The sequence below is a fragment of the Brachyistius frenatus genome, unplaced genomic scaffold, assembly GCF_029030835.1.
Source record: "Brachyistius frenatus isolate BFR_SWC_R1_liver_20210118 unplaced genomic scaffold, ASM2903083v1 Contig_109, whole genome shotgun sequence".
In the NCBI taxonomy this organism is placed as follows: domain Eukaryota; kingdom Metazoa; phylum Chordata; class Actinopteri; family Embiotocidae; genus Brachyistius; species Brachyistius frenatus.
Window position 1 is genome coordinate 967,347 of NW_027210708.1, and position 12,195 is coordinate 979,541.

General features: G+C 39.7%; 1 protein-coding gene across 3 annotated transcripts in view; it reads left to right on the forward strand.

Moving 5' to 3' along the window:
- The window catches only part of dph1 (diphthamide biosynthesis 1), a 59,791-nt gene that overhangs the window by 14,603 nt on the left and 32,993 nt on the right, over window positions 1–12,195 (forward strand). For all 3 annotated transcript variants that reach the window (XR_011311509.1, XM_069712425.1, XM_069712426.1), the window contains one exon: window positions 669–732. Coding sequence is in view for 2 of the 3 variants with exons in the window: in XM_069712425.1 (XP_069568526.1) it covers window positions 669–732 (64 nt within the window). In the remaining variant the exon portion in view is untranslated. The remainder of the gene's footprint in view (window positions 1–668; window positions 733–12,195) is intronic.

Here is a 12,195-nt window from a genome sequence, read left to right on the forward strand (position 1 = left end):
GCAGCAAATCTTCAATCATTTTCTTTGAATGAATATGCATAAAGGAAAGAGTCATTTTTCTCTGATTGCTGGATGGGATGGCAGTCAAACTGAACTTTTCTAATAAAAATAAATAAATAACATGCGTATATCTTGATGCAGAGTGAATCTGAAACGAGGCACCAACCAATTAGCCAGCCATAATTGAGGTTTTTCCATCGATGCTTCTCAGGTGGTGTCACATATCAGTAGATTGGTAGGTCTTCTCTTGTCAACAAACAATCACATCAGCAGGCTCAGTGCAAGTTAACTGGTTGTTTGGTTTCAGTTTCATTTGTCTTTAATGGATTCTAGGTTCAGAGTGTGTGTGTCTATGAGTGCATTTGTGTGTTTTGGGGGGAAGCAGATAAAAATAAAAGTGTGGCACATGGAGCCAGTGGCAGGCTCTGAGCTACAGACATGGACCTGTGATGATTGCTTTGGTCTATATTTCCAACAGCCTGTCACCACCTAAAATAAACCAACAGCACTGGTGTGGCACAGCGAAAATTGGCCCAAAATGTCACTTTTTGCTGCCAGTGGAGCACTCTCAACATGTGGGAGCAGCTATGTATAGGTTTGCTGTCTGAGATGTGTTAAATAACATGTTGCTATATGTAACTTCTCTTTGCTTTTCCTTGTCACTCCAGTCGCGCTGCAGCTACCAGAGGGCCTGCAGATGTTCGCCTGTATCATCGCTGACATCATCGAGAGGTGAGGTTTTATATTTTCACTGCTACTCGTTATTTGACAGTGTGTTAGTGAGCAGCAGGTGTAGAAGTCAAGCCAGCAGCATATGAAGTAAAGTGGCCGCTCGGTACTCATTAGGAAAGTGAGAGCTTTATCGCAATTCCCCGCCTTTGACTCAATCAGGGATTCAGTAGAAAATGAGACACGATTACTCTGTTTTAGGACAGAGCAGATATCACAGCTTCCCCGGCTCACATTCGGAGGAGGCAAGCGATATTATTCTTGTTAATTACATCTAGTTCCAGTCTGCATATGCCCTATTGGACACGAGCACTCCATCACACAGGCACCACAAAGTTTGAGTTTTTTTTCATCCTGCAGCGCGAAATGCTTACCCAATAATGTGCACCACACCTAATAGTTTTATGTTCCACTGTGGTTTGGCCTTCACTATGCAAAATAACATTTCTTCTTCAGTGCTTGTTAAAAAAAAAACCACATTTTAATATACGCCTAGGTATGATTGTTGCCTCTGTAGTCTCGTCTCACCTTCAGTTGGCCCCTGTTTCTCCAGAGCAATGTCCACTAAGTGTTTTCTCAAAGAAAACGGCTGGTATCATTAAACCCCCAAAGTGGAGGCCTTTCCTGTGTGCTGAGTCAATAGCAACCTGGTTATAAGATGGATAAGATGAAAAATAGAGTGCTGGAGCTGCCATAAACGTTGCAGGCTGACTGGATATTTGATTTCACACAGGAAACGTGCATCACGACAATTTAGCTGTATTATTGTGCTCTTTATGATAACATGCACTTTATATTACTGTGCCATGACACACTTATTTATCATCTAAGTGATAAAGCTTCGGTGTTGGTTTAAGAAGTGTTGGACAGGGGATTGTCTTTTCACCTTGCCCCCTTTATTCGTCGTCTCAGTCTTACACCATCATTTTGTTCATCTTCTCTCCGGCTGTATCAGACTTCTTCGATCACTTTATCTGTCTGTCACTCTCTTTACAGTCATTTCTAGTTTTGTTTTTTTGTTTTTTATCGCAAGAAAGACGATAGGGTGAAGTTTGGATGATAGGTTTTGGTGTTATCAGTTCTTGCTGCCATCAGACTGAGTCTTCACCATGTGCTGCTTTTTAAACTACGCAGCTGTGCAGTCCACAGTCATATGTTTGAATTGTCAATGTCCATCATGGAATCTGCTAAATCGGCCCCATCTCTTCTAATGAGAGCAATTGCTGGACACTAATTGCTTTTCTCACCATCTTCATAGTTCGCGCTCAATCGCCTTGTTTCGCTGCAATTTCTCGCCCTCCACATGAGTTCCCTCCCAGACTGCAGCAGAGAGGTCGGTTCTCACAGTTCCCCTTCATTAGGTAGTGCTTTATGGTTTCCCTCCCGTAAGACCTTTTTCTTCTGTCTGTGCTCACTCACTAAGAATTTCAGTTTTATGCTCCCCAGATTTAACAAATGGATTCTTAGCTTTTTGGCTAAACGTCAGTGCAAAGTAGTGAGCAGCTTCCATCTCGTACACAGACTGACAGGCTGACTTTGTCATTGGAATGAAACCAGACGCGTTTCAGTGACATTGTCTACCTGTAAAATCAAAATAACAACAACTCAACAATAGACAGTTTATTGCTCCTTCAGTCTTTTTTTTTTTTTTTTTTAACCCGGTGGGTGTGATAACGTTTTACTGACCAAACTAATAGCTGACAACTTAGACACGGCAATATTGTTACAACAGAGTCAGAAATGGCTATAAAACAACTGGGCAGACAAAGGGATAGGTCTTAAACAAGACTGTCAGGTCTGTAAACCGCAATTGGTTAGTAATTTTACAGTTCACTTCATTATATTTTTCATTAGTCTTATTAGAATTGAATTATTGTTTCCAAATACTCTTTGGAATGTATTATTATTTTGTTGCTAATAGTGGAAAAACATTATGCAAAATGACTAATATCTGATAAAACAGGGATTTGTCTTTAACTTACTTCTTTTCTGACCATTAGAGTCAGAGCTTGACAGATTAGAACAGAGTCAGCATTGATCTGTGTACAGACTGTACCTCAGAAAATACAACAGAGGGTCTTTATCCAAAGTCTACACCCATAGGAGGGCAAGTGTCGGTGTATGCAGATATCCTGACTAGGCTGACTGACAATTTTCCGAGACGTGCTTTGCTTTTCCAAGGTTATAGCCATAAGAATGGCAGCTATAGTCGACGGCCACTTGACACCAGCCTTTGGGAAGGGCTTATGGAAGCAAACAATGACTCTCAGGTCAACACCAGCTGGTGGCTCCTGACTTTGTTACCGCTGATCCTGATGTGTGGATAAATTGCAACATGTGTAAAGGGGCACTAAAGGATGTTATGGTCTTGGTTCAAGTCTGTTTCCAGTTCCTACTGTAAAAGGGTAGCTAGTGCCCTTAGAAGTCAGAATGGTCTTGATAACAATCTCAACATGGATCTAAGAATTTGGCTGATCCCTTAAAAGGCCTAACCTGTAGGTGAAAGCTGTCTGTTTATGGATGTTTAATCTGAGCCTTCCTCCACCCCTCCGCCACTTGATAAAATTGCTTGCTGTAGGGAGAAACCAGGATTTTGTGCCGAGAAGCCTGCCAGCACTTCAAGCTGCCCAAACATGGAAAATGAAATAACTCCCAACTCAAATACCTCATGTAAAACTTAACAAAGATCACAAGAATAGAGAACGATAGATATTTAGACCAGACTTTGCAGCAGCTACCGTTTTAGAGTTTGTTTTCATTGATAAAAATCCAGCAGATGGGTATACCCGTCCGAATGTGGATCTGGCGTAGGATTGGAGGGTGGTGTTTGGAGAAAAGGAGTCACAGTAACCTGTAGATGTTGGCACCACCTGCAGCTGATCTCGTGCCACCCAGATGATTTTGGTGGTTACCAGAAGTCCCAGGAATTGGGCAGTTTTGCCGCTACCATCACCCCCACCCTTATTCTCGGGGGACAGGGCTGAGGTCCATATCAAAATGGGGATGAAAGGGCTAAGCTGCCCCCTGAGTAAGGCGCTTCAGAGGGATGGACTGCTAAGTCTTAATGAGGACAAGCTGCTCTGAATTATGGCCATGCTGCCATTAATACATTTTGGCCAGTGCATACACCCTTTACATATGCAAACTCCTGCAGTCACAGTGGTATGTGAGGCACAGCAATCTTTCTCTCTTCATATATATTTATACTGTATCCACTGTAGTATGTACATATATATCCAACTGCCTTTTTGTATTTCTGTCTTGGCCTTCTTGTCTTTCTGTTCCATTCATATTCACACTAACAACCAGAAAGAATAAAACATGTTCCCCCAATACTGTTCAGAATGATTTCATTGTCCCCCCTCAAACATTCTCAGTTTCAATTTTGTTCTATTATTAAAATCACTTTAGATATTGCCCTCTTCATGCTGCGCTGCCAAAATGACAGACACTCACCATCAGGTTATCCATGAACCCTTGTTAAGTAAACTTTCTTTGAGTAATTTGTTAACTCAGACGACTTAAGTTGGGATACTTACAAAATGATTGCTTCCTCCTGCTCCTTGCGCATTACTGTGTTCGAGCACCACAGGAAAAGTCTCTTTTGATCACACCTCATCTTGGCTTTTAGAAATGTCACAGCTTTCAGGTGGTCAGTCTTCTCTAATCTTAACAGTCCAAATAACCTTGAATCACATGTAAAGCTGGAGGCCATATTATTAAAGCACCTTCTTCCTCTGTATTATTCTCTGTGGCATTTAATTTATTCTGTTCTCTGCCGGTGTTGACGTTGTCATATGAATTCTAAGACTTATGAACTGCTTTTACGAGCAAACAAGGAAGGGAAAGCTTTTGAAACAAAAGAAAGAATTATGGGCAGGCAGGCATTGAAGTATGTGCTGTCACTCTACCATATGTTTTATTGCTTTTGATGGCATACCAGCTGTCTTGTTTTAAGTTTGAAAGATACTTTTATGAACTGTCTGCAGTATTTACTGCTGCTGCTCTGATGACAGCAGAGGAATATAAAGAGGCTAGCAGAAAGGAGTGTGCCGGCGATGCATGAAGATGTTGGTCTGTAACCTAGTCAGAGGTCCTGGTTCTTATGTTTGGTGGTGGAATTGACAAGTTTACTGAGCACACAAGGCCAAACAACTAGAGTGAAAAATGAAACATTCCTTTCCATGATTCAATAGAAGCCCTCGGACTATTTGTCATAGATCACAAGTTACAAAGTACATGTTTCAGTTGTGCTACTTGGACTAGCCTGTTGAAATATAGTCAGTTAAAATTTAAACATTTTATGGAACAAATTTTATTTTTTTAAGACAAATATTTTGCAAACAGTTCTAAAAACACATTTTTACCTTTTCATATTTGTTTGATTGGGGAAAATACCAAATCTATTCATTTGAAATAAAATGTACAACACCATACAGTGCAAACATTTTTAAGTGAAGCGACTGTATATGGATATCCTTGTTTAGCGATACTACTGTCAAAGTGGTGATCTGCTGTAGCCAAGTTGCACACATTTCAGGCGATTGACAGTTCGGTATTTTATCTGTTTGATAAGGTAGTTCGAAACCACAAGATGTCACTTGACCTGTTAGTCTTTAACCAATATGATTCTGTGGTGTTTTATGAGTAATTCCAAATCGGAAGTTAAAGGGTGAGGTCAAAGATGGTACGGTGAGATTTTGGCATTTACTGTAGCTTTAATTGCCTTGATCTTTGTAATTGTTTTCTGTTGATAATCTGTTCGTCAACAGATGTACAGTGTGAAACGTGTAGGCCAACACCTCAAAAACAGTCAGTAGTGCACAATACATTGGACATACAGTATAATACATTGAATGGAAAGAGAGAAGAAAAGTAGGACAGAGAACATTAGAAATCGGTCAGTTGAAATATATGACTAATATATTACTGACAGCCCTGACAGTCACCAAAATATTTTCCATACATATGGCAGCCGCTCTAAACCCATTACACCATTCCTTTAGTTTTTTAGTTTGTTTTCAGAATACATGAAGCAAAAAATATGCCAGGTTTTGAAACTGACGTATAATGAGGCCCACATTTCTGATTAATATAGAAACAGGAGTAGGAAGGAAGCTTTCCCCAAAAATGGCCATATGAAAATATATCTATATATATATATATATAGGCTGACGACTGAGCCTACGCATTGACAGAGATTGGCCAACCAGCCACGGCGTTGAGAATACACTAATGAGTCAGGGATTTGCAATTTTTAACAATCACAAAGCACCATAATAAATGGCATCTAACATCCAAAGAGACTGAGCTGATGAAGTCATAACAAATCACCATGACAATCGTAAAATGGAGCAAAAAACTAAATTTTTAGGCCCAATGAGGGACTTACAGATGACAGCAATTCAAAATTCAAAAATGAAACTGAAAGAAGACTCCAGCTTTAGTCTTCTTCCTTCTTTCTTATCTGTCAATGTATGCTCAAAAGCCTCGTGTCTCTCTTTCCACTGCCAATACCGGATCTACTCTACTTGACGCTACTCACTTTTCCTTGGTGCTTTTCTGGATTTAATTTTCTACTGCAGATAGTATCCCCTTACGCAGTGTTTCAATAGTTACAACGCCGCATGACGTGATGTCACAAAACATACACTCACTTATTACTAATGATGGCAACTGGACACCTCAATTGACTGCAGCCGGGTTTTGCAGGTTGTCATTAAATCGAGCAGTGAATAAGAAAAATTGCGGTTGCTGTAGTGACTTGGCTAATTAACAATCGGTGGTGACACCAGATATCCTCTGTCATGAAAAAAAGCTATGCAGCGACTGTGACAATCCTCTCTGACTAATAAGTGGTATGCAGTGTATTAACCTCAGCATCAGCTCAGCTCGCTCGGCTCCTTCTAGGATATAATACCAGAAATAGTACAAGTTATCAGGTACCACTCGCAGTTTTCACCCAATGGAAAACCAAAAAGTCCGGCCGAGCTGATACCAGAAGAAGCAGAAGAGAAGGGGCTCATTTTTGGCAGCAGGTTTCTAGGGTTTGGCGATTTTGGACTGATCGGCTGTCAAAATAGCCTGTTTGGCAGTGTTATTGCCTGGCTGGTGGTATACCCGTGTAACTTTCTTGAGAACAGCTCGCTGCATACGTAGGGGAAGATGCGCTCGATTACGTTGCAAGACATTTTTATTTTATGTAATTCTATCATTTAATCAAGGAGATGGAGATCCTTCACGGCCGGTGTGTGATGTAGCTCGAATATCTAAAATATTGCCCCCCTGACCCTAGAAAGCAGCATGCTCTTCTTCTACTTCTGTTATTTAATGGCGGGAGGCAGCTTTTAGATGCATTACCACCACCTTCTGAAGGGAGAGACGCATTACAACCAGGTGCCAGTAAAAACAGGTGAAATAAAGAATGAAAGTCGCATATACTGATAATTGTTTTTAGATTATAACAACCATTTGAATATTTGAAAACTATGCCCCATCCCTAATCATAATTAGGTTTTGTCATTATTCAGCAAACAGAGATTGAGTGGATAGATAGGCTTTAAGCATTTATTTAAACAGTTTTTATTGTCCTTCTTTCTCTATACCTGCCCAGTTATGCCCAGCTGCAGTCATTTAATAAAAAACTATGGATTGTCACAGATTTTTGGACTTCAGCTGGCAGCGGTTGGGATGGGTATGATTAAAAATGTTATTTGTATACTGGTACTATCGTGAACAATATGACACACCTGTTGTCCATAGGTAACTATACTGTCGGAACAAAAGTCGGATTCAGTATAAACAGTGAGGGGAGCTGGAGTGGAGACAGTTGGTTGCTCATTTTTTGAGCCATCTGGAGGAGTTACGTACTAGTATGGATGATTCAAAAAGACTTGAGATGGATGATGCTTACTTGGTGATCAGACTGACATACTGTACATGTTTTCTGTCTCTTTCCATCATGTATTACCCTGGATAACTGTCACTAGAGGCCATATGTGGCACAAGTAACAGTTTTGTCAGATGCAGTGCGTTGGTAAATCAAGGTACATTATGCACACACAGCCCCCAGACATCTCTAGGTCCTTCACTGTATGTGTCTCCATCCATCCATCAGAACAGATTTCTTTATATTCTGCCCAGCAGGTTGAATCATTTCTGTGAGCAGCAGCCACAGCCCACAGCCTCCTGGGGTAAATGTCAAATCTACCATGAGGAAGGATCCTGGTTGGAGTTTCCAACACATACTTGCCCTCACATTGTCGCAGTCTTCACGTTGCCCACAGCACAGCTAAACTTTAGCAGCAGATTTAGGCATGAGTAATTGAAGGTTTATGTGTGCCTACGAATTTGTGGGTTTTTGCACATATGTGCACCATGGTATGTCTTTGCTGACCTTGGCTTCGCCCCTCATATATGAGGTATTTCACACATTGCTCACGCATAGAATCGTGTGCTGTCTAATTAGCTCTCCTGCCAGTCATACCCTACCCCTCACCCGTAACTGAAGCCGCAACAATATCCCCTTGCCAAATTTGTATTTGGAAGGGGGCATTTTTTTTTTTTTAATATGTTTTATTGTAGCAAGCAAGCAAGCAGGTAGGTATTCATTTGTCTTGAAAACTGTCTTTGGTCATCCTAAGAATTTTTTAAGTACTTCATAGGAGAGTGAAGAGAAAAAGACGAGACGACAAGCAATTATTAAAGTAACTCAGGACTGACATTAACACTACCTCGGGTAGTTTTTTTAGCGCACGTACGTCACCTACCAACGATGACGTGACTGTTGCGTTCAGGTGAATTTGCTTGTAGTGTCAGAAAACGGTACCGGAGAGTGTAAAGTGAATCAGCCGCATTTGTGTCCCTGTGCACTTCACAGTTAAAGACCTGGATAACCACCAAAATACATGCCGATTCTATCTTTGCTAACCTTTATCAGATCTGATGTATTGGGTCATCATGTCCCAGCAAAGTGGAAATCCTGATAGATGCTGACATTGTGTAATATGATATCTTGGAAGATAGGAACTTGGAAAAATTGCCTTTGCTGTCATGAAAAGTACAATTGATTCCCTGAAGAGATAGAGCAAGACAAAACAATGGTCACTTTGACTGTAACTCAGACAATAGGAAAGCCAGATGGAGGTTGGAGTGTTTATCCTTAATGTTTGGCCTTTAACTTCTGAATGAAATGTGAAGATTGTAATGACCACTGAAGGAAGTGATGAGAAGACCACTTGTGTAATCTTAGATTAGGTACTTCTTATTTATGAAGTAATGATATACACATGTTTTCCCTCCTCTCAGCAGTGTGTAGAAGAGACAAGCAATGCTTAGTGCTGAAGGTTACACTCGCTCTTTTCCCCTCTGTTCTCTGTCCAGCATAAGCACTCAGACCGGCCATAATCATTCTCATTTTGGAGGATGGCACATTGGTATTTGCTCTGTAATATGTAAAACCTAAGAATGTATTGGAGGACTGTTATATGTGTAAACCTAATGGAATAGTAAAAGAAAGGACAATGTAACTTGTCCAAAGTGATATTTGAGGATTCATTTAGCTGCACTGAACTATGCTCCTATTAAGGAAATAAGGGAGACAAGCAGCTAATATGAGATATCCTTTTGCTTAAGCGGATAAATGAAGGACAATTCAGTTCATTAGATTCACCTACATTCAAGCATTGAAAAAAAAAATTAACTGCAAGATGTGATCTTACACAGCAGTTCAGAGAAATTCTGACAAGGAATATAAAAAAAGAAAAGGAGTCAAAAACGTTGAGAAAATTAAGAGGAAGGAGAAATAATGTGAAAAGATTTAAGAAGAATCGAGTGACAGATAATGAAGGGATCCCTTATGAGTAAATGAATGACATTAGATGGATGTGACCTCATTAATTGCTTTAAGAAAAGGTTCTTTTGATCGTTACTTTTTAGGGTTGACTTTTATGTCATTAGAGTTATAGGTTGCAAGGCGTAGTTTGTGATTAATATCATTGAATGTGCGGAAGTAGCATGTAAATTACATGCGGTGGGATTGAGCTTCGTTGTAAATTGTTTAAAATATATTTACTTTTTGTTCATGTGTGACTTGTACATATTCAGTCTTAAGGGCCCTCAAAAACCTACTTTCTCTACCACCTTCATACTATAAACAACAGAGCCCAGTGCTTGTATGTGTGTGGGAGTTTGTTTTTTTGTGAATTGCATAAGTAAACTATTATGGTTGGCACTTTTATTTTATTATTCTTATTTGATTTTGTTTTATTATGAAATATAGTAATACAGTCATCTTCAATGTAAGCACCAGAGTAAGATGGCCTTTTTTAAGTTAAAAAATAAGATTTATGATTGTCGACTTTCTTACATGGGTTTAAAACTCTTCACTTCCGTTCATCATTTGCAAATCATGTAAACTCATATTTAATTAAAACTAGGCCAAAGACAATATATGAAATATTGAAACAGAGAAATGGTATTGTTTTATGAATAATATGTGCTCATTTTGAATTTGATGCCAGCAACACATTTAAAAAAAAGTTGGGACAGGGATGTGTTTAACACTGTGTTGCGTCACCTCTTCTTTTAACAACTCTGTACATGTTTGGGAACTGAGGAGACCAGCTGCTGGAGTTTTGGAAGTTTAATGTTGTCCCATTTTTGCCTGATATAGAATTTCAGCTGTTCTGCAGTTCAGGATCTCCTTTGTCTTATTTGTCGTTTCATTTTTTGTTTCTTTGCATGGTAGTTTTAACTGGCATTTGGGGATGCAACGATTAATAGTGTCCACAGACAATGTTTTTCAGAAGTGTTTCCAAGCCCGTGCAGTGATTTCCACTACAGAATCGTGTCTGTTTTTAATGTAGTGTCACCTGAGGGACCGAAGATCACGTCCATCCAATATTGGTTTTCAGTGTTGTCCCTTGCGAACAGAGGATTTTCGGAATCTTTTAATGAATTTATGTATCGTAGATGATGAAACCCCTAAATTCTTTGCAATTTGATGTTGAGGGACTATTCTTAATTTTGCCACTATTCGCCCACACAGTCTTTCACAGTGTAGTGGTTGTTTTCCTTTAAGAGTTAGACTATTAAATCTGCAACACCAGGTTTTCTGGCCACTCGAAACAATCTGTAAATACAAAGCCGATATATTGATAAACTGATATATATGTCCTTCAAAGTTATTTTGATCGACTTGTTACCAATAGCTGCCAGTTTACACATTCGTCCGCATTCATAGCATTAATTTGATTGTGTTTTCAAAAAATAACTGTCCTTTAAGCTTCCGTTAGGTTCACAAATCGTGAGCTAGTATCTAACTTTCTGTTTGTCTGGCAGGGAGTGTACAGTGGGCTTTGAACCTGAAAACAGCTGTGAGCTCTGAGAAAAAACAGTGCAATTCTAGTGAACTAAAGGTGTTCAGTAGGGATCATAAATGTAGTATTCCTTATAACAGTTTTTCCATGTGGGCTTTCCATAACTGCAGATGGCATGATTAATTAAATAAGATTAGGTGAATAAATCATTTCAGACAGTAACTACACCTTAAAGGAAGCTTTGGTGTTTGTTCTAACAGCTGTTACCTGTCTTCTTTCATCCTGATCCTGATCCTGATCCCTGTCTTTATGCCCTCACAGATCTGATAACCGCTGTGTCAAACATGATTTAGTTTTCTGTATTATTACTTTTAGAGATCCCTTTAGATTAGATATATTCCTGGTTGTCGGCCCAGCCCTGAGTTTTCACCTTCTAGAGCAGCATCAGCTCAACAGCAGTCACTTTCAATAACTGTTGCCATGTCACCGTTTTTGTTTTGTTTTTGTTGAGTAAATTGGATTGCAGCTCTGTTAAGTGTGCCCTGCTATGCTGTATAGTGTGGGCTCTATCTTGATAAAGCTGTAGGCTTTTCCGGAATGACCCATGGCTCAGTCTTTTGAATAAATGCCATGACAAATAGATGAGATACACTCACAGAAATAGCAGTAATGATGTTTTTTTGTTTTTGTTTTTTTTATCAGGGAGTTAAAGGATTATCTAATGGTATTACTGAAAACATCTGTCTAAGCATCATCCCTCACTCACTGCCTCGCTCTTCTCTCTGTTTACTGATTCCTGGCAGATGTTCTATGACTGCAGTTTGTCGTCATATGTTACTGGGGGTGTCGTCTCCAAATTTTCTCCCTGTGTCAATATGACGATGAAATGAAGTGCAATAAGAGGGGAGAGACAGGGAGTGGAAAATATATACAGCGAGAGGAAGACTGGAAATCATTTAATCCTCCTGCCCTGTACCCCTTGCCAATTTCTTTTTTCAGAGGGGATATTTTGTGTGTCGTGTATACAGAGAGCAGATTATAGATATCAGATTTGCTAATATTACGAACCTGCAGGCAAACAGCTCATCTGCCATACGTGGTCTGTCCTCTCCTCTTCGGTATCATCCTCATTTTAGCCTTTGCTCCC